At 44.5% G+C, this 23,612-nt stretch overlaps 1 protein-coding gene across 4 annotated transcripts in view; it reads left to right on the top strand.

The window, feature by feature from the left end:
* The window catches only part of LOC115087782 (rho-related BTB domain-containing protein 2-like), a 173,812-nt gene extending 155,256 nt beyond the window's left edge, over window positions 1-18,556 (top strand). For 3 of the 4 annotated variants that reach the window (XM_029595360.1, XM_029595340.1, XM_029595350.1), the window contains exon 11: window positions 9,825-18,556. In XM_029595360.1, the coding sequence (XP_029451220.1) occupies window positions 9,825-10,003 (179 nt within the window). In that variant the 3' untranslated portion in view covers window positions 10,004-18,556. The remainder of the gene's footprint in view (window positions 1-9,824) is intronic. The other variant, XM_029595368.1, reaches the window with a different exon arrangement.
* Window positions 18,557-23,612: the final 5,056 nt, after the last annotated feature.

Raw genomic sequence — 23,612 nt, 5'->3', positions numbered from 1 at the left:
TTTGATACCATATACATGTTTGTAAGAACTATTATATAAAAATGTGTAATCATTAATGTAATATGAAAAAGAAAGTTATCCCAGGACAAGCAGGATGCTAGTCCTCACAAATGGGTGATGTCACTGACGGAGCCCTATCGCAGAAAAGTTTCTGTTAAAGTTTCTAGAAACTTTTCACTGGCTATGTGAGCCTACTGAGCATGCCCAGCATGCTATGATCCCTCAAACCACAGGGGTCTCCCTTCAGTTTTTTTTCCGTGCTGCTTTTAGCTTCACGGTTAGAGAGCCCTCTGTGGTAATCACCACACTTATTTTCCTTTGCGGAAAAAGTTTTTAAAAAGTTATCCCTCCAATAGGGGTCTCCCTTTTACATCTTTCGGTGTAAAAATGTTTTCGATTGATCCCGTTTTTGACTGAAATTTCAGTCAGAAGGCAGTCGACGTCTGTCTGGCCTATACAATGGCGACCGGATTTATAAAGTGCCCAATTTGTAATCGCACTATGTCCATTACGGACCCATACACGGAATGTGTGTTATGCTTAGGTGAGAAACACGACGTTTTGACATGTCCTCAGTGTGCTGAGATGACAGCGAAGGGCAGAGGGACTCGTCTGGGAAAAAACACCATCCCGATGAAAAAGGTGATCTAATATCACAGACTCCTTCTCGGTCGTCCATTAAATATTTCTCAATACTCGAAAAGAAGGTCAGCGAACATGTTGAAAGACATCAGCATCGACATCGTCGTGCTTTGACCCCCCGATCCAAGCGCGATCTCCGGTACACAGCCGCTTTCCATCGAGCCGATGTCGAATAAACCTCGGATGGAAGATTCATCAGAGCCTTCGAAGCCCATCACTCCCAGGCCATCCCCACTGATCTCGGTACAGGGTACCACGCTTCCACAGGGCTCTGTGGAAGTGCTGGTTGGGCCTTCACTGCCACCCCTTATAGCTGCTCTGACCTCACCAGCTATTAGGGCGGAACTGGACGGCTTCATCCGCCAGGCAGTCCGAGAAGCTTTATGGGAGATGCCATTGATGCTGATGCCAGCACCGATGCCGATTCCACCGGTTCTGATTCCATCCCTGGCACCGATGATTTTACCGGCTCCGATACCTTCACTGGCACCGATGCCGACACCGCCATCAATGCCGGATCTCTCTCTACTGGCATCGATGCTAGCTAAGCTCAATACCATTATCGATGCCTTGACGGTGCGCCCTTCACCATCGGGTGCAGAGCCTCCATCTCAGATACCCGATCCACTTCCAGGGCCATTGGGGATTTCAAAACAGAGACCTTTTTCTCCTCTGCTTCTATCGATGCCTTCGGTGCCAACACTCCACCCTCATATTACTCCTCCATGGCATTCTTCTCCAGACGTCTGGGATGATGGAGACACCGACACTTCCTCCGATGACATCTTGTCTAACCCATTCCCTCCACAGGAGACAAGAAAATCACCCCCAGAGGACCTTTTCTTCTCGAATTTCATAAAAGAAATGGCAGATACCATTCCTTTTCAACTGGTAACAGAAGCAGACACCAGATAAAAAACCTTAGAGGTTCTTCAGTTCATAGATCCTCCTAAAGACATCATAGCGATACCAGTGCATGAAGTCCTGGTGGAGCTGCAGCATAGGTTATGGGAACATCCTTGCACAATACCACCAGTCAACAAGCGTACTGGCGCCCCTTACCTGATGCAACAGATTCCAGGTTTCCAGAAACCTCAGCTTCCACACCAATCGGTGGTGGTGGAATCTGCCCAGAAAAAATCTAAAAGAATCAGGCCACACTCATATACGCCTCCTGGGAAGGATCAGAAGTTCTTGGACATGCTTGGAAGAAAACTGTTTCAAGGGTCCTTGCTAGTTTCCAGGATTGCATCATATCAGTTATATATGACTCAGTACCAGCGTAATTTATGGAAACAAGTACAAGAATTTTCAAATTCCCTTCCTCAACAATATCAGGACTCTTTAAACAACATCATTTATAAAGATTTAGAAGCTGGAAAGCATGAAGTCCGTGCGGCCTACGATACTTTCGAAACATCATCCAGAATGGCTGCAACAGGAATTAGTGCTCGTAGATGGGCCTGGCTCAAGGCTTCAGATCTTAGGTCAGACGTACAAGAAAAGTTGGCTGATCTCACTTGTAAGGGAGACAATCTTTTTGGAGAAAAAGTTCAGGATGCTGTAATACAGCTAAAGGAGCATTCTGAAACTTTGAAATAGCTCTCTTCTGTTCCACCAGAAACACAAACTTCTATCAGAAGAACTGCTAGAAAAGATTCTAGGAGGCCCTATTATCAACCACGACGATACTATCCTCCAGCAACCCATGGCAGAACATCAAGACCACCTCAATGGAGCCAAACTAGGCAACCTAGAGCCCCTAGAGCTCAACCTCCTCCTCAGACAGGCTCTGCGTCAGGGTTTTGAGATATCGCCAGAGAACAGCAGTCACTCCTCAAACCCATTTCCGAACCTTCCTGTAGGAGGTCGGATTTCAAATTTTCATTCCCATTGGACAAGTATCACCATAGATCAGTGGGTACTCTCAATTGTATCTCACGGTTACCATCTGGATTTTCTCAAGGTACCAGGTGACAATCCACCAAGACCGCATTGGAGACATCATCATTACTCCACATTTCTGCACACAGAATTGTCAACCCTACTGAGAGCCAGGGCTGTAGAACCCGTACCCCGACCTCAGCAGAGCAGAGGATTCTATTCCTGTTATTTCCTCATTCCAAAGAAAGCAGGAGGCCTTCGTCCCATTTTAGACCTTCGACAACTCAACAAGTTCCTATGGAAAGAAAAGTTCAGAATGGTATCCTTGGGTACAATGCTTCCTCTTATTCAAACAAGGAGATTGGCTCTGTTCTGTGGATCTTCAAGACGCATACACTCACATCCCGATATTCCCTCCTCATCGCAAGTTCCTACGCTTTTTGGTGGGTCATCAACATTTTCAGTACCGAGTTCTGCCATTTGGTCTTGCCTCAGCACCAAGAGTATTCACAAAATGCCTAGCTGTAGCAGCGGCTCATTTACGCAAACAAAGCATCCATGTATTACCCTATCTCGACGACTGGCTCATCAACTCACTAAAATGCACAATCAATCTGCTTCACTCGTTGGGATTTCTAAAAAACTACCAAAAATCCCATCTTCTACCATCCCGCATTCTACAGTTCATCAGCGCAGAGTTGAACACCACCGTGTCCAAAGCCTTCCTTTCAAGCGACTGCACAAAGATTCTATTGACTTTAGCAAAAAGTCTGTGTACACAGAGCAGGGCGACAGCCCATCAGTTCCTCACTCTACTCGGCAACATGGCCTCCACAGTACATGTACTTCCCATGGCCAGATTAGCCATGAGAGTAACTCAGTGGACGTTGAGATCACAATGGCTCCAAGCAAGTCAGCCACTGTCGCATCACATTCAAATAACCCACCAGTTACGTCTATCTCTCTGCTGGTAGTCGAACAAGAACAACTTGCTCGTAGGAAATCCTTTCCAACAACCGATACCACAAATAACTTTAACTACAGATGCATCCACCTTGGGTTGGGGAGCACATATAGACAACCTCCAGACTCAAGGTACTTGGACAACACTCGAAGCAACATTTCAAATCAATTTCCTGGAACTTCGAGCTATACGCTATGCGCTACATGTATTCAAGGACTGCCTTTCACATAAAACTGTTCTGATACCAACAGACAGCTCGTATCTCCTTTGTCAAGAAGCTGCTCAGATTTGGGACTGGGCCCTGACACACTCCATATTTCTCCAGGCCACTTATCTGGTGGGCATTCACAACATAGTTGCGGACTGCCTCAGTTGTTAGTTCCAACCTCTCAAGTGGTCCCTGGATCCTTTATTAGCGACCAGGATATTCCAATGTTGAGGTCAACCAACAGTGGACCTCTTTGCATCCGAGCTGAATCACAAAGTGGACAGATTCTGCTCCCTGCACAAACAGAGAAACCAGTCAGCCAAGGATGCCTTTGCTCGCCCCTGGAACTCAGGCCTTCTATACGCGTATCCCCCTATACCGCTAATAACCAAAACTCTAGTGAAGCTTCAACAGGACAAAGGGTCAATGATATTCATAGCCCCGTATTGGCCTCGGCAAGTATGGTTTCCTATATCCTCGACCTCTCGATCAGGACACCAATTCGACTGGACACAGCACCCACTCTTATATCTCAGGATAAGGGCAGGTTGTGCCATCCCAACCTTCAAACCCTGTCCCTCACAGCCTGGATGTTGAAAGCTTAATCCTTCAACCACTCAATCTTTCAACTAATGTCTCTGAAGTGCTTGTAGCTTCACAAAAGCCTTCCACACAAAAATCCTATAATTCTAAGTGGAAAAGATTTACCATATAGTGCACCCAAAAAGGTATAGACCCTTTTTCCTGCCCTACGTCATCTTTATTAGACTATCTCTGGCACCTTTCAGACTCTGGTCTACAGACTACTTCAATACGAGTACATCTGAGTGCTATCTCAGCTTACCACAAGGGAATAGGAGACGCCTCGATTTCAGCGCTACCCCTTCTCAGTAGGTTTATGAGAGATTTACTTCACCTTAAACCCCCAATACGACCACCAGTCACAGAATGGGACCTTAATGTGGTCTTAACACGACTCATGCATTCTCCTTTTGAACCCAAAAATTCCTGCGATTTTAAATTTCTCAAATGGAAGACTATCTTCTTAATAGCTATCACATCTGCTAGAAGGGTTAGTGAGTTACAAGCACTTGTCACATACTCACCCTATACAAAATTCCTACATGACCGAGTGGTACTCGGTACACATCCGAAATTCCTTCCCAAGGTAGTTACGGAATTCCATTTGAATCAGTCCATAGTTTTGCCCATCTTCTTCCCAAGACCTTACTCTCACCAGGGTGAGAGGAATTTGCACACCTTAGACTGTAAACGACAGCCAAGGGGGTATCATCCTCCGTAGCAGCCAGGAGGCAGCTCTGGATACGGAACTGGTCAGCCGATGCTCCTTCTAAGACACGTCTCACTAGAATGCCGTTCAAGGGTTCTCTTCTGTTCGGCAGCGACCTAGATAAACTGGCCAGCACATGGGGCGCCTCTCCAGTACCTCGGCTGCCGGAAGACAAGTCCAAGAGGAACCAGCGCGCCTTTCCGAGGCCCTCCAGAGGTAGAAGCTCCCAACGCTTCACTCCCTATAGGAGTCGCTACCAGGCACCTCGCCCTCAGGCCAGGAACCAGTCCTTTCGGACCAAGCAGCACGAGAGGGGAGCCGGCTCGGGTTCAGGTCCCGGCCACACCTCACAATGAGAATCAGCCGATCCATCCGGGGGACGAAGCCATAGGGGGCAGGCTAACCCTCTTCTACCCCAGATGGGTCGAGATTACGTCGGACCAGTGGGTCCTCGCCATCATCCGAGAGGGGTATTATCTGGACTTCCATCACATCCCTCCGGACAGGTTTGTGGAATCTCCATGTCCAATCCACAAGAAGGCGACATTGGAAGCTACCCTGGCGAGGCTCATGTCCTTGAAAGCCATAATCCCAGTACCTGCATGGGAATTGGATTCTGGGCACTATTCCATTTATTTCATGGTACCCAAGAAAGAGGGCACTTTCCGACCCGTCTTGGACCTCAAGTCAGTCAACCGATACTTAAAGGTCCCAAGGTTTCGCATGGAAACTCTGCGCTCAGTCAAGACTGCAGTACAGCCAGGGGAATTCCTCACGGCCTTAGACTTGTCAGAAGCCTACCTGCATATCCCGATCCATCAGGATCATCAGCGCTACCTACGCTTCAAGGTTCTGGGACGACACTTCCAATTCCGGGCTTTGCCCTTTGGGTTAGCCACGGCGCCGCGGACCTTCACCAAGGTGATCGTAGTGGTAGCAGCAGCGCTCAGACGGGAAGGAATCCTTGTCCATCCCTACCTAGACGATTGGCTGATCAGGGCAAAATCCCGAGAGGAGAGCCATCGGGCAACCAACAGAGTGATCTCCCTTCTGGAAAGCCTGGGATGGGTAATCAACCTAAGCAAGAGTTGCCTACGGCCTTCCCAATCACTGGAATACCTGGGAGTCCGGTTCGACACCCAGGCAGACAGTCAGGCTCACCACCAAGAGAAGGTTAAAACTCCAGACTCGTCTACAGTCCTTGATGGGAGCCAGCCGGCCCATAGCTTGGGATTATCTGCAGGTTCTCGGTCTCATGGCATCCACCCTGGAAGTGGTACCTTGGGCGCGGGCCCATATGAGACCACTACAATGCTCCCTCCTCTCTCGATGGAGCCCACGCTTCCGGAATTACTCCATGCATCTACCTCTACCCGCCAGAGTGCGGACCCAGCTAAGGTGGTGGTTGCAGTCCGACCACACGAGCAGGGGGTCGCAGATGTCCTCCCCCACATGGACCCTGCTCACCACAGATGCCAGCCTGAGCGGCTGGGGAGCACACTGCGAAGAGCTCACCGCCCAAGGGCGGTGGAACAGAGAAGAGTCAGGGTGGAACATCAACTGCCTAGAGGCACGGGCAGTCCGGTTAGCCTGCCTGCGATTTGCTTTTGTACATCCCACTTGTTCTGAGTCCATCTGCTACACGCTAGGAAATGTAGAGATTACTTATCTGATAATCTCCTTTTCCTTAGTGTATGCAGATGGACTCAGCATCCCGCCCGGCTGCCAGTATACATGGGTTTCACCAATTCAAGATAAGGCATGTCATTTCTTACACGAGAGCATCCACTCTGCCAGGTGTCGACGCCTTCCGGTTGGGAGCGCGGCGGTCTCCAGCTACTATCAGTCGGTCAGGGGAGTCCTGTTTCATTAATTACTTGATCGGTCAGTCACACATATATCCATAACAGCTTTTGCAAGGAAGATTACTGAGTTGCTTCACTTCCTGTGGGGGTATATGTACCCATGCTGACGTCAGATCCGTCTCCAACTGCTAGCACGAGCACACTATACCCACTTGTTCTGAGTCCATCTGCATACACTAAGGAAAAGGAGATTATCAGGTAAGTAATCTCTACATTTCTTTTTATCTCCAGCCACACAATGTTAAAAGTTGTGGTTTCTCAAACTCTAAAGCAGGGTGTGAATGTGCCCAAGCAGTCTAAGGCTTCCAGAGGACAAATTCATTCAAACTCTGGCTTTCCACTTGCATAATCTTTATCCAGTGCAGTCAAAACTATATATATATATAATGCTTACTTCAGCAGTGTTCAGTGTCAACAATCAATAGGCCAGATATGTTAGGAGCTGCCTTCTCCTTAACTCACCACAGCCTTTGTGGTACGATCCATTAGCTATAATGGAGGCGCTGCCTTCTCTGCTCTCTTCTGAGCCTAAGCTATATTCCTCCTCAGGGGAGCTGCCCTGCACTGGTCCTTTGCACTGTTCTGAGGGCCTTTTATGTATTCTCCTTCACATACCTACCCACCACCACCACCACCAAAGCTCAGTCTTACCAGGGCTATGTACCACCGTAGGAATCTACTTTTCTTTTGCTTTGTTTCTGCCCTATCCTGGGGCTTTCTTTTTCCTTCTCCAGCCCCTGCCAGTATTGGGTTAGAAGGTCCTAAACTAGGGAATGCCTTGCTCTTTAACCCAAGAAAATCCACTTCAGCTGGGGTCCTTTCACCGAGCTACCCTTCCTCCACCCTTTTGGGATTCTCAGCCAAGGTTCCCTCTACAACCTCCGCTTCTCTTTTACCAAACCCCAGATTTCCTCTTGTTTCTCTGGACCCACCTGCCTTGGCTAGTCCCAGAATCTCCCTCTCCAGAATGTTCACTTCATTAGTCCCATCTTGCAGCTTGGTCCTCTCCAAGCTGAATCTTTGGGACTTCCATCTTCTTTCCTTCCTTGGCCTTCTCGGCCTCTGCCACTTTCTGATGGATAGTAGCTCAATGCTCCCGAACACTCTCTGAATTCTCTTCTGCCAGCTGTATATCCTGGCTTAAAGAGGTTATTCTCAGCTTTGGCGCCTTCCTCACCTTTTTTCTTTGTCTTCAAGCCTTCAACTTTCTGTTCGGCATAGACCTCAGGAAGTGGGTTAGTCATGCTCAGACATTGCTACTGCTCTCCATGAACACAGGACACTGTTGCTTGGAGGTTCATGATCCCTGCAGTCTTGATTAATTTGCTCCTTCCTTCTGAGGGTGTGCTCCAGTCCCAAATTCAGCTGGTGCCTGCGCCTGAGATTCGTCCATCTCCACCAGGATCATATAAGTGTCAACACCAGAGTGAAGGGCGCTACCAAAGCCCCCAACATACAGGCCGATGCACTGGCTGCAGTACATGGCGCAACCTACGATTGGATGAGCATTTTGGACGCGTGTCCATAACCACGATGGAAATCAAGGGTTAGCGCACCCAATCGCACCTAGGTAATAGCGCTCATCACATGCAAATGCATGTTGATGAGGCTATTATCTATTCCCCAACTCCCCAAGGCGCACATTTTTACTTGCCAAAATTAGTGCCTGCCCAGAGCAGGCATTAATTTTGGAGGAGCCCAAAAAGTGTACAGAAAAGCAGAAAATACTGCTATTCAGTACTTCCTTTGACTTAATATTGTGGCGATACCAAGTCGGAGGAACTACAAAATTTAAATGTCCCAAAAAAAAACATTAAAAAAAAAGGGTGCTGGTGGGACACTCAATTAACTAGTGTCCATTTTCCTAACCTTTGGCTATGCACAGGTTAGGAAAACGGACGCTCTAAAATTGAGTGTCTGTTTTCCTAAGTGACTGACAGCCACCTCTCCCAGGTACTTGCTGCCAAGGAGGCACTAGGTGTGCACAGTTTCCCCTAGTGCTTCCATTTTACTGCAGCAGTCCATTTGTATTTTACATTGGGCGCTCCAGAGAGATGGATCGGGGCACATTAAGGGGGCAGGTACTGAATTCTGCACCCAGAATGCCTTGTTTTAAGGTTGACCGGGACCAGGCAGTTGGGACCGATCCTTTATACTGTTCTGAGGACATTTTATGTATGCTTAGTCACACAGGGTTTTTCAGCCCAGTCCTTGGGAGACACCTAGCCGGTTAGGATTTCAGGATATCCACAATGAATATGCAGGAGCTAGACTTGCCTGCACCTCTTCTTCTATTCTATGCAAATCGAGCTCCTGCATATTCATTGTGGATATGCTAAAAACCTGACTGGCTAGGTGTGCCCCGAGGACTAGGTTGAGAAGCACTGCTCCAAAGTGTTCTCTGAGAGCCATTTAGATTTGAAGTTCAAATTCCCAGAGTATGGGTAGTTCAAGTTTTGATTGCGTCCTGGGAGGTAAATAGTTCCACATACAGGGGTGAGATTTCAAAGCCATTTATGCGCAAAATAAACCCCCCGGATTTCTGCACATAAATGGCTTGTTGTGAAATTGTCTGGGGTTTGTAACTATAAAAGTATGCACAGAATATGATTTCTCTTTACTTTTACATGCACAAAAGAGACGCTCTTGGGGGCAGAGTGTGGATTTATGTACATAACTTTTGAGTTTCAAAGCGTGAACATAAATTTGCACACATGACTTATGTGCTGCAAAGAGCAGACGTAACTTTGGGAGAGTGAGTTTGTGCATACTTTTATGTGCAGAGGTTTGCTTTGAAACTTGTGGTCCTTGTGCGCATCCCTCCCTCATGGATTACCGCAAGGTCCCAAAACTACCTTCAAACTAGTTAAACGTTTTGTGCAACTGTGACCTCCTAGAATGTTAGCAGCTGTGTGAGGAAGTAGCATTCCTTTAACGTTTGTCCCTATGTTTTTGTTGTTTTTTTTCCAGAAAATAAGGCTCACTTTGAGAAATATCGGTGGCCTCCTGTCTGGTATCTGAAAGAAGAGGACCGTTACTTGCGCTCAAAGAAAGAACGAGAGCGGGAGGAGCAGCTCCTTTATAAGCAGCACAGCAAGAGAAAGTGGTGTTTCTGGCGCCAGTCATCATCTTCCTCCCATGTATCCTGAGCTCATGAAAGAGAGAGAAGGATGGTGATGAGGAGGCTGACTCGGGTGGGTGAGGGAAAGCTTTTTTTTTTCATGCTAAGAGTCGCTTGTGCCTTTACTGACAAGGATGAAAGAAGAAGGTGATGGGACAACAGAACCCTGTGGCTGAGGTCCTACATTTCAGCTGCTCGCCAGCCAAGAGGAGCATGCTGTCTAGAAGTCGTGGGTCTGAATCTGGGTTTAAAGAGTTTGACTACTTCTCTCCAGACAGTGAAAGGAAACCTCTGGATGCTAGCTAGGCAGGGTTTACCACACTTCAGCTACTCTCCTGTGATGTGCTGGAGGAGCTAAAGAAGCACATATTGGGAAGGTGTCTTGTAACTTTCAAGATGCCTAGATCTCCATGCCTTGGCACCAGGGTGTCTTGAGTATTTAAAAAGAAGACATTAGGAAGGCTGGGAATGAATGTTCTCCTCAAAGCAAATGAATGCAGACATTTCAGTGACCAGCATGCTCACGTTGGCCTGACTGGTTTGGACTGGTTCTCCTATTTTATGTTTATTTCTTTAGGACTCGTGAAACTCTTCTTTAGTCCACGGAAAGCACAAGATGAAGATGGGATCGTGTGGACCCAAAGGGCTGTCCTCACTAGCATGAACTTTTAAGACAATGAACACTAGACACCAGGATAGCCTTCACCGTCCACATCGGGATAATCCTAGCCTGGTCTAGCACCGGGCACTCTGATTCTGTAGGAGAAAACAATGAGGTTGCTATCCAGCACCGAGGATATTTTCAGTTTTTATAAAAAGTGAAGGAAAGTGTTCGTTTGGGGAATTTCTGATGATATGATAAAAGGATTAGTACCTAGTACTAGATTCTCCATTTCTTTTAGGGGACGGGGACAGTGTTTAGTGCTAGAAACTGTGCCTTGGTTCCAGTTTTGAAAAAATGCCTAGTGCTGGTCTCACCATGCCTGGTGAGAGCACCTCTAGCTAAACTTACCTCGTCAGTGGAGCATGGCATACTAGAATACAGGGAAGAGAGTCAGTATTATGAGCATTTACAGTACAGAGTAACTCCACTTATTAAAATCACACATATAGCATAAGTACCTCTCCACAGTCCCTGCAAGGGTCACCTCTTTTATGTCCATGCCAAAATACCAACCCAAGGCCACTGCAGGGGCTTCCACAGCAGGAGGAAAGGATGTTCATGTGGACTTCAAGTGTGGGAGCAAAACGTCCAACCTCAGTATGAACTGCTTAAATTCTGAACTCTGTGATGACCTTTAACCATCCAAACTTTGTATCATTTGTTTACAGGTATTTACAAGTCCAGTTTTAGTTTACAAAGCAAGCCCCTAGTCCTTGTTCTCCAAATCACTTCCTTTTTTCCTGTGACCTCATAGTGCCTTTTCAGCAGGTAGAAAGGATGCTATGCATTGAGGAGCTGTGGAATCTGCAAACATTCTTCTGGATCCCACCCTTCACATCCTGAGCCTGCAACAATCCAACAAACACCTTGTGAAATTGTTTACCAGGACATTATTAAATAACACATTTTAAGGATATTTACTGTTGGATTTAAGAGAAGGGAGAACATTTATAAGGGGTTGTGCGAGATGGGTTTGAAGGCAAGATCAAAGGCAAAAACTGTTTGTCTTGAGCTTTCTTAACTGCCCCATCTCCCCATTTTCCCCTCTCCCTTCCTAACGTCTCAGTTGAGAGAAAAAAAATGATCTGTGAAGGTGCTATTTTTTGCCTTATTCTGGAAGTCTCTGGGATGAGTCAGATCCTATTTCTGGTACTGAAAGATGAGCCTTTTCAAACTTAAATTCATATTTGAGAAATTAGCTTTTATATTCTCGGTCCTGGTCATGTGAGGGAGAGGAGGAAGTTTTCTCTTAAAACACTTTTTGTCTAGACATAGTAGATGTCAGTGCCTAGTTTGGGGGAACGGGAATCTTCAGAGTCTGGAATTCATAGCAGTAGCTGATATGGTATAAGTTTTTGGCATCGGGTCAATGAGGCTTCCTAAGTTTCTGTGAAAGAATGAAACTGCTTCTCCTTTGACTTCTAGATTCAAAAGAGAGAGCGCTTTCATATTCTGGATCTCAAAATGTTCTGGTTTAGAAAATGAGTTCCTTAAAAAGTATTGTTTGGTTTTCTCATACCAGTGAGGGGCTTTTGGTACTCTCTTCTGGTGTTCTGGAATTCCTCTTCTTCTGGTTTAGAGCATAAACTTTTATGTTCTCCGTTCTAGGTTGCATGTGTGTTGGCTGAGGTTCAGTTCTTGATCATGTTCTGGAAAATGTGTCTGCTGCAAGCTTTGGTTTTCAGCTAGGCATGGAGCTGATATCTGGGAATAGATTTGCTTCTTGACACTTCAGGGATGCATATTGCTTATGACAGAGGTCCAGTGGTGTTGGGACTGATATTTCATCAGGCTTTGAGACAGGATGCCAGTAAAAATTTTCATAGCATGGATTCTGGCACCCTTTCATGTTTTTCCACAGGAGCCTGAACCTGGTCCCACATAGTCATCTGCTTTACCTCCAACTCTATCTTTGTCATCAACACAGTGGTCTGATTACTACAAAAATCATAATCCTTTTCTAGCATGATTAGTGTATACAGGGCTGTGAAAGATAAGCTCCATGGTTACTATTTTTGTACTTCAAAGAGCTTACAGCCTATTTTTTGGTATATGGAGGCTACTTTGCTTGCTCAGGGTCATAGTTAGTATTAGTAGAGACAAGAAATAACCTGGGATATCTAGGTTTATAGCTCTGTGCTCTTAACTACTTTTCCTTGGCATAGTGCATCTCCTTGTCTCAGCCAAAGCTGCCTCTGTACTACAGATAGAGGTGAAAGATGCTGTGATAAGAGGAGAAATGGTCATCATTACAAAATTATCTCTCCAGTTGGCCTTTCTTACCTGATGGTTTCCAAAGCAGCTCCCTGCACTTTTTGAATTTTTCATTTTCTTTAACCCTTTGATTCCTTAAGCATTTTCCTTGATATTCATCTTTGATGTCAGTCTTAGCCTGATGGTTTTGCTTGGATTTTAAAAAGGTTTTGCCAGCTAATGTAGAGAAGAGCTACTGCTCAGATGTAAGGCAGAACCTTTGCTGCCACATTTATTTCCTCATTGGATTAGCTCTTTCGGCTATTGCTACTGGATACTGAGCATCGCTCATAAGTTTTGGAGCACCTTGGCTGACATTCCATTCATTGCTTCAAAATTTGAGAAAATCTTGTCTTACCAGTTTTCTGAATTGTATGAATATCTGAAGGGATTGCAAAAGAAGAGATTTTCTACTCTAATGTGTTTACTTTGCAAGAGAAGTGATAGGCTTTTGCTAGCTAATGCCGTGAACTCAACTGGTGACAGTACCAGTTGTGTCTCAGCGTCATGCCCTTCTGATAATGTATCTGTTTTTGTTAACTTTTCTTCTCTCTGGTATCTTGAGTGTCTGGGGTTAGATCTGCTCTGGCTCGTGACTTTCCCACAAATTGAATCTTTTTTGGATAGTATTATTTTACTAATGTTTGGAACATTTTGTGCCAAAGGCCTCTTAGATAACTTTATATCTGCTATTTAAAGTGGGTGGAATATGTACTGGGCCCTATAACACAACAAAACTGAACTACTACTGATCTCTAGAGAATGAGGCCTCAACGCCTGTTGATGAGTTTATGAAAGATTGATGTTGGCAAGATACACTTTCTTGCTTGGGAAGAGCCAGTCTCTCTCCCCTCTCTTTTGATACTGTCCAGCTAGGTAGTGAAGAATAACCATAGCAATTCTCATCTGCTTGTCTTTTTCATGTACTTCCAGTTACCTGGGAATGCTGCCTGGTTTATTATACAGCACATTCAGAAGGAACCCTGACCTAAATAATGTGCTGTCAAATGAGAGACAGTGACAAAGAAATGAAAAATTAGAGAGATTGTATTGTTATGAGGATTTACACTTTAGACTTAGATTTTAACTGCATGACTTGGTGTAGTTCTGGCTTATCCATAAGATATAGGCATTAGGACAGAAGGCTAACAGAGGTTAGAACCTCTAGCTTTGTTCCTGAAATCCTGTTGGCTATATTTCCATTTCAGCTTTTCACTACAGCGGCCTAAATTGATGCATTGGAACAGGAAAGACAGCCTTGGTTCTCTATGTGGGTCCCCTGCTCTCTTTGCAATACTAAGGGCCTTTTTCAAAAACGGATCTCCCTCCATTTTGTGCCTTTAGAAAAAAGATCTTTATTAAATAAGGCCCAAAGTTTACTACTCAAGCACAGGACTATGCATTTGTCTTTGCAAATTCTGGGGAAAATCATGAATTTACTCCATAAGAAAAAAAAAATTGTGGATCTTTATTTTCTAATTACAATGATGTCTTTAGTTTGTAACATTCATGTTCAAAAGAGCTACAAAGAGAAGACCTTTTAAAATGACTGGTATCTTAAAAAAAATTAGTAGGCATCTTGCAATAGTTGTTCCCAGCAGTATAAATGTGCCAGTAGCTACAAAAAAAGACCTGAAAATTACATAAAAACCTTGGAAAGCTGGAGGAATTTGGATGAATCAAAAGTCAATGCTTCCATAACAAAGAGCCGGACTTGTGTTTAACAGTAGACATGCATGAGTGCTTTTTGGCTTTGTATATATATATAATTTAGACCTGGCATGGACTTGCGCTATGCCAATTGGCTGCGTAAGAGCTAGTGATGCTAGGCAAGAGGTGCCAACTTTCGGGAGATTTTTGCAGTCAAGTGTTGTGTGTATCTTAGAATACTAAAATCCCTGGGGGAGGGGGAATTCATTTGAACTTGCAGAAAACATCTGTGTACAATCACTCGTGGATAATAATGAGAAAGAGAGCAAGATATATTTCCAGCATTGAAAGCTACTTATTTTTGCCTGAGCTACTGGAGAGGAATATCTGGCACTTTCTCCCATCTTTTCCCAACATATTTTCATTTTTCCAGCTGCATACTCAACAAAAAGGTGTAAAAAACAAACAAACCCCAAAACCTTGTGAGCAAGTTGTTAAGAAGGCTGTTTTCTGCACGTGGGTATCAGTGGTGGATGGCAGTGTATTGCTAAACTGTGCTTGTGGTTGTGAATATAAAGTTGTTGGAAGGTTTCAAAATGGAATCCTGATTGACTGTGAAAAGGCAGAGGCAAAAAAGAGAAATATGTGTCCTGTTAGTTTCGGTAGTTCTCTATAAAAGTGAGTAGATTAATTTCAGATTCATCAGTGAAATAATTTTAACTCCAGCATGAGATACTTTGATTTCTGTCTTCTTTTTGTAAAAAGGTGGTGCCGCCTTGTCTTAGCCGTCCCCCTCTCCCCTGGGGACAGTTTGAGGTGCTGCGTTCCCAATCGACCCTCATTTAGAGGATTAGATTAACTTGGTGAGTAATAGCTGTTTTTGCTTTGTGCACTTAAAAAAAAAAAAAAAAGTCAGCTCCTAAAGCATTTGAATAGGAAATTAAGCTTTAGGCTACTTTATGACTGATGAAAGTATCATCCTGTTCTCATGTGCTCCTACTTAATGACTGATTTCTCCTTGTGTAACGTGAGGGTTCTGTGAATTTCCAGAAATACTGAGGACTAAATTGTTTTCAGTGGTGAAAGACAAAATTCATAAAGGTTGCATGATCATCTTCCCCTGTTCCAAAATTTTTCAAGGTTTCTACCCCTTGCTATTTCATCTGCCCCAGTTATCACTTTACTTTGCTCTGGAGTATTGTCTGTGAAACTAGAAGCCTGTGAATTGATTGGAAAGATGCTTGGAGCCTAGGAGCCAGCTGACTACATGAACAAAATACATTTGCTCTGCATCAAATTCCTCCGAATTGCAAGTTGCTTACTTGTAGTAATATTTGAATCTCATTTCTTCCCCCCCCCCCCCCCCAGCCTTACTAGCACACAAAATGCTGGCAAGGATGGAATTCTGGCCTAGGTCTAAATGCATAAACGAACATGGAGCCAGCTATTTACTGTATTCTGTACAAATCAAGAAAATGTTAAATCACAGTCCCTGGGGGAGGGACGTCTCAGTTATTGCACAATGGCGAGAGGTAGTGGCTGAATTTAGAGCTTGCAATTGCAAGATTGCTGAAGGAGGCCTGGTGTGCGAGCGCTGACTGAGGACTGTCGCTGCAGTGGCTGGATTAAGTGAGTTGAGAGAGGATATGAAAAAGGGAAAAATATCCCTGCATGGTTGTGAATGGTGTCCGATATCCATGCCGGTTTCAGTTGGGCTATAAGCCCAAGGGAGTAGGAGCTAATGGCTAGCTTAAAAAAAAAAAAAAAAAAGTGGTGTCTGGGAATGCCCTTTCCCTGCCACGGCCTCGCTGCATTCTGGGAAAGGGCATGACAGTATTAATTAGCAGAATCTCTTTCTTTCTTTTGTCTGGCCCTGCATCACTGGAATCATGCGTGTTGACTGCCCTTCCCCCATCCCCCTGACACCGCTCTCCTTTTGAAAGTGGGGATGTTTATTGCCTTTGGATGCAGACGCCTTTTCTGGTGGTGCTGCCCTTTATTTATTCCCGATTTTATATACAGCAGGATTGGGGTGTGGCAGGAATGTGCATCCTCCTTACAGATATGAAGATAAAATAAAGCAGTCTGAGGCACTCGGCAGCCATCTTTTAATTTGGGCAAAGTCTGTTGACACCTATGAGATCTTGGGGGAAGAGCGTAAAACATTAAAGAATCACATTATGTGTCATTCTAAAACCTCCAGGGTTCAACTGATTCCTCCTCTTCAGACCTGCTATCTTTTGGTACTAATGCTATGTGTTGTTTTAGTATCCTGTCCTTGGAATGCTCTTTGTTTCCCTGGCTTCCTTACTCAAATTGTTGATGACCTCTAAGTGCCTCCCACCCAGTGTGATAGTGATAGCACAAGTCAGCATATGGTAATGTTTCTCTTTCTCAGGGCCCGATGTAATAAGGTGTGCTGAAACTCAGTGCACAGGATAAAGAAAAAATCCTTTAATTCCCAGTGCAGTAAGGAGTTAAAAGAAAGTGGGACTGGAAAATGTGCACACAAACAGGAGTTAAAATGTGCATTCAGCCAGGCTAAAGGCATGTTTTAACTTAGGGGGTGGGGAGAATGGGGGAGTCCCCTCAACATGATTTATGCATAAATAACATTTATATGCACAAAAATGCTTTCAGTGCAGAAAACTTTTTTTTTTTTTGTGCGCACAAATCCTGATTACAGGTGCTGATGCCAGACTTCTAACTTCTGCCCATAGATTGACACTAGGGCTGGAAACTTTACTCCATCTGCATGTAACCCAGCACATGTCTCTGCATTGGGGGGGTAATACTTAATGTCCTCATTTGCATGGAATTTCCACCGAGGGCACTAAGCAGGACACAGTTTTACAGGCACCTTTTTTGTGTACAAAACTCCTTGCTGCAGTGGAATTAACACATTTGTGTGCAAAAGATGTGTGCACCTTTGTACATTGGGCCCTCAGTTTTTCCTGCCAGTACAAGTACCCACAAAGTACTGCCTAGAAATATTCCAGGATCACTGTTCTACAGATATTCATATAATCTTATTTTACTACATTGTTTTTGTGTTAATTTGCCGCTTTTCTTTTTCCATTGCATTTTAAAGCAGCAGTAGTACTTACATTCCTCAAAAGACTGTCTGTTTATTAGCTCTCACCTCACATTTGCTTTTATTACTTCCATTCATATTTATCCAAATCTGTTATTTTTTTCCTTCTTATTTTTATATTTATTTGGACTAGAATAATTATGACCCCCACCTCTTGATTTCAGAGGTCTGTGTATCAGTCATAGTATTACTTTGCATCTCTCAGAGTAATGGGGAGGGTCACAGGTATCTGTAGGCAGTGGGCCTGCCAGCATCCTGATTTATTTAAGACTAATAATGTGGGAGTGGCTAAATGGCAGAATCTGAAAACTTCTACCACTTATTTCTCTTCAGTAATATAATAAAATTAGAGACTCTTATGTTATTTCTCCTGTTAGCTTAGTTTAAAAATAGGGGTAGTACTGCTGCTTTAATATGAGCCAACCAGCTGTGCATTACTGCAGAACAAATTCCTCATTCCAGCCAATGAGGTGTGAAGAGTATTGAAACGTGCCTGGAGGGGATCCACCCAAGGGCGCTTCCTGATCTGCTGAACACACCTGCTCTGTCAGTTTCTGAACAGCGCTCCTTATACCGTAGCAGAATGAGTGTGTATGTGCATGCATGTTTGCGCCTGTATGACTGTGTATGCATTTGAATGATGCTGTGAGCTGCACAATCATTTTACACTTTTATAATTCACTTTTCTGAATATCTTACTGTGCACAATCTTTACAAAAAAAATAAACAGATAAAATCAATTCACTTTATATACTTAAGGGCTGTTTGCATTCAGGGTCTTCTGCTGATGCAACCTATTTGTATGAAGCATTTTAAAACCACTGTGAGCTATAATAAAATCAAATATGTAATCTTGAAAAAATAAATCACCCTTCAGTATTTCACTGTTTTAACTTTAATAAAAAATATTTTGTAATGTGTTTTTGACTCTGTTTTGTTTGATTTTCAAGATGAGTATTGGCATATACCAGATCAGTCTTGCAGCCTGCTCACCTTGGTTGGTCATCCTGGGTGATCAAAGAAAATAAGTAGGACTGGACCGAGTCAGCACCCAGTTAGGAAATCTCCAAGGAACGGCTGTTTATGGCCAGGGCATTAGGAAGATGAGGAAATTATTTGAATATTCTTCTTAATGCAGAACAATACAATGAGTGGGTAATCCTTGAATTGCTTGGATCTTTTCTTTCATATTGTGAGTGAATGTGCTTACAGTTAAACTAGCCCACACCATAGCATAACTCTTCCACACTCATTAAAGTCCTATACCCACAGCTCTCTACATGAGTAATATTCGCTCCCAGCCCTTGAGGACTGCAAACAGTCTGGATTTTCAGGATATCCCTAATGAATATGTATAAAATAGATTTGCATGCATGCTACCTTCATGGTATGCAAATCTATCTGATGATTATTCATTAGGTACATACCTGAAACCTGACCTGTTGGTGGCCCTTGAGGGCCTGGGAGAGAACACCACTGCTCTACAGCCTTTCAGTTTCAGAATTGAAAGTCTCAGGTAGACAAAAGAAAATGAGAGCTATATATATAAACCTTTAATATATGTAAAATTAAAGGTTTATGGCACCTGCAGACCTGCCCTATAGCTACTAGGCAGAGTTTCCCAAATCTGTCCTGGGATCCCCATAGCGTGAGATAAATTTACATATCATAGAGACTCAGAATATGCAAATTTCTTATGTATATTCATTGTGGATAACCTGAAAACCCGACTGGCTGCTAGGTCCCTAGTACCTAGCAGCCAATCCGTTCCTAAGGACAGCTACTAGATTCAGTTTGAGCAAGTGTCTAAAAGATGGTATAGTGCAGGGGTGGCCAGCTCTGGTCCTCGAGAGCCACAAACTGGCCAGGTTTTCAGGATATTCACAATGAACATGCATGAAATAGTGTATGTAGTTTATCTCATGCATGTTCATTATGGATATCCTGAATGAATATAAGAAATTGCTATACTGGGTCAGACTAAGGGTCCATCAAGCCCAGCATCCTGTTTCCAACAGTGGCCAATCCAGGCCATAAGAACCTGGCAAGTGCCCAAAAACTAAGTCTATTCCATGTTACCATTGCTAATGGCAGTGGCTATTCTCTAAGTGAACTTAATAGCAGGTAATGGATTTCTTCATGAACTTATCCAATTTTATCAGTTACACTAACTGCACTAACCACATCCTTTGGTAACAAATTCCAGAGCTTAATTGTGCATTGACTGAAAAGAAAAATTGCTTACCTTGTAATAGGTGTTATCCCAGGACAGCAGGATGTAGTCCTCACATATGGGTGACATCAGTAATGGAGCCCTATGTACGGAAAAACTTCTTTAAAAGTTTCTATGAAACTTTTGAATGGCACCGGAGTGCCTACTGAGCATGCTCAGCATGTCATGATATTCCCTGCCACAGGGGTCTCTCTTCAGTCTTGTTTTGTAGCAATAAGCGTTAGCCAAAAATAAAATAATAAAACGTAACGGACCCAACTCAGCGGGGTGGCGGGTGGGTTTCGTGAGGACTACATCCTGCTGTCCTGGGATAACACCTATTACAAGGTAAGCAATTTTGCTTTATCCCAGGACAAGCAGGATGCTAGTCCTCACATATGGGTGATTAGCAAGCTAGAGGCTGAGTCATTTTGTGCTGAAGCAACAGTGAAGTATTGTTGTTGAAATGAATCAGCCGAAGATTACAGCAGGTCGGATGTAGAAGGAGTTGGGATTATACTGGAAACAAGTTCTTTAAGACTGATTGTCCATAGGCTGAATCTTGTCTTCCTTCTTTGTCTAAACAGTAGTGAGCTGCAAAAGTGTGAAGAGAACTCCATGTTGCTGCTTTGCAAATGTCCAGAATAGGTATAGAGCGAAGGTGTGCTACTGAAGTTGACATCGCTCTGACTGAGTGTGCTTTTACTCGCCCTTGAAGAGTAAGGCCTGCTTTTTCATAACAAAATTGTATGCAATCTGCTAGCCAGCTTGACAGAGTATGCTTACCCACTGCTTTACCTGGTTTGTTTGGATCATAGGATACAAACAGTTGACTGGATTGTCTTTGGGCTGAAGTGCGGTTTAAATAGAAGGACAACGCACACTTACAGTCCAAAGTGTGTAAGGCACTTTCTCCCTGGTGAGAGTGAGGCCTGGGAAAGAATGTAGGTAAAACTATTGATTGGTTCAAGTGGAATTCCGTGACAACTTTAGGAAGGAATTTTGGATGTGTCCGGAGGACTACCCTGTCATGTAGGAATTTTGTAAAAGGTTCGTATGTGACTAGTGCTTGTAGTTCACTGACCCTTCTAGCTGATGTAATGGCTATGAGAAATACCGTTTTCCAAGTAAGGTATTTCAGGTCACAGGTATTTATGGGTTCAAATGGAGAACGCATAAGCCTAGCTAATACTACGTTCAGATCCCATGGTATGCTTGGGGAATGAATTGGAGGTTTAATATGAGTTAGGCCTCTCATGAATTTACTGACGAGAGGATGTGTGGATATAGGTGCATCTCCCAACTTGTTATGATAAGCTGAGATGGCACTTAAATGTACCCTGACAGATGATGTCTTAAGACCAGAGTCTGAGAGATGGTAAAGGTAATCTAATAGCGAGGTAGTGGTGCAAGTGAAAGGATCTAAGCCTTTCTGAGTGCACCACAATGTAAACCGTTTCCATTTGTAGGAATAATTATTTCTAGTGGAAGGTTTACGAGCAGCTATAAGTACTTGGGATATAGTGGTTGGAAGGTTGAGAGGTTGTAAGATCAAGCTTTCAACATCCATGCTGTCAGGGACAGGGATTGAAGGTTGGGATGGCGCAACTGACCCTGTTCCTGAGTTATGAGATTGGGAGCTACTCCCAGGCGAATTGGATCCCTGACTGATAGATCTAGCAGCGTGGGGAACCACACTTGTCGAGGCCAATATGGGGCTATGAGTATCATAGTCCCCTTGTCCTGTTGTAGTTTGACTAGTGTTTTGGTTATGAGAGGTATCGGTGGATACGCATATAACAGGCCTGAATTCCAATGGCGAGCAAATGCGTCCTTTGGTAGGCTGTTCTGCTGCCAGAGGAGAGAGCAGTAAGTGTTTACTTTGTAGTTGAGATGGGATGCAAAGAGATCTATCGTCGGTTGACCCCAGCGTTGGAAGATCTTGGATGCTATTGCTGGATCCAAGGACCATTCGTGTGGTTGGAACTGACGACTGAGGCGATCCGCTACTGTGTTGTGGATGCCGGCTAGGTATGTGGCCCGTAGAAGAATTGAGTGTGTCAGGGCCCAGTCCCAAATTTGTGCTGCCTCTTGACAATGGAGGTAAGAACCTGTCCCCCCTTGTTTGTTGATGTACCACATGGCTACTGTGTTGTCCATTTGGATTAGAACAGTCTTGTGTGAAAGGCAGTCCTTGAATGCATGCAGCGCATAGCGTATAGCTCGAAGCTCCAGAAAGTTTATTTGAAAAGAGGCTTCGAGCTTTGTCCACTTGCCCTGTGTCTTTAGTTGACCAATGTGTGCTCCCCACCCTAAGGTGGATGCATCTGTAGTCAAAGTCACTTGTGGAACTGGTTGCTGGAAAGGTAGGCCTTTGAGCAAGTTGTTCATTGATGTCCACCAGAGGAGTGCAGACTTGAGCTCTGGTGTGATGTGAATAGGAGTGGACATTGGCTGAGTGGCTTGTATCCACTGTGCTTTGAGTGTCCATTGCAGAAGTCGCATGGTCAATCTGGCCATGGGAGTTACATGAACTGTGGAAGCCATGTGCCCTAGAAGAATGAGGCACTGGTGAGTTGTTACTTGGAATTGGTTTCGAAGATTGTGAGTCAACAGGACAAGTGTTTGAGCACGGTCTCTTGGAAGAAAAGCCGTTGCTAGTGTAGTGTTCAATTCCGCACCTATGAACTGTATCAGATGAGTTGGTGACAGATGGGATTTCTGGTAGTTGATGAGAAATCCCAAGGAGTGAAGCACTTGGATGGTGAGTTTGAGAGAAGTGAGAGCTCCTTCTTTTGATTGGCTTTTGATGAGCCAATCGTCCAGGTAAGGGAACACATGCACTTTTTGCTTGTGGAGGTGTGCCACTGCTGCCGCCATGCACTTTGTGAATACTCGTGGTGCTGATGCAAGGCCGAAGGGCAGCACTCTGTATTGAAAGTGTTGATCCAGTACCCGAAAACGCAGGTACTGGCGATGAGGAGGAAAGATGGGAATGTGAGCGTATGCATCTTGAAGATCCAAAGAGCAGAGCCAATCTCCCCTTTGAAGAAGAGTCAGAATGGTGCCTAGGGATACCATTCTGAATTTTTCTTTTCTTAGGAATTTGTTGAGATTTCTGAGGTCTAGAATGGGTCGAAGGCCTCCTGTTTTCTTTGGAATGAGGAAATATCTGGAGTAGAATCCTCTGCCCTTTTGAGGCCCAGGGACTGGTTCTATGGCCCTGGCTCTCAGAAGGGTGGATAATTCTGTTTGAAGAATTATGGAATGTTGATTTATTGTGCAAGAGTGAAGTGGTGGATTTTCCATTGGGATAGTTAAGAAATCCAGCCTGTAACCGTGAGTCGTGATGGATAACACCCACTGGTCGGTGGTGATGGAGGTCTAATTGTTGTGGAAGTACTGTATGCGACCTCCTACTGGTGTTTCTGGGAAGGGGTTGATGTGGCCGCTGCTCTCTGGGGCTTTTCAGAAACCAGAAGTAGTGATTGTTTGTGGAGGTGGCTGAGGTCTTGTTGGCCTTTGCCTAGGCTGCTGGCGTTGTGTTGGGCGGGTAGCCCTTGGCCTACCTGCTGGGGGGTAGTATCGACGTGGACGGTAGTACGGTCGGCGAGTGTCACGTCTGGGATACTTTCTGGAAGAAGTTTGAGTTTCCTGAGGTTGAGAGGATAATTGTTTTAATGTCTCGGTTTGGTCCCTTAAGGTTGCCACAGCTTCTTTAATCTTCTCCCCAAAGAGGTTATCCCCCAGGCATGGTAGATCCG

The sequence above is a fragment of the Rhinatrema bivittatum genome, chromosome 1 (assembly GCF_901001135.1).
Source record: "Rhinatrema bivittatum chromosome 1, aRhiBiv1.1, whole genome shotgun sequence".
In the NCBI taxonomy this organism is placed as follows: domain Eukaryota; kingdom Metazoa; phylum Chordata; class Amphibia; order Gymnophiona; family Rhinatrematidae; genus Rhinatrema; species Rhinatrema bivittatum.
This window is presented reverse-complemented; position numbering and strand designations above follow the sequence as displayed.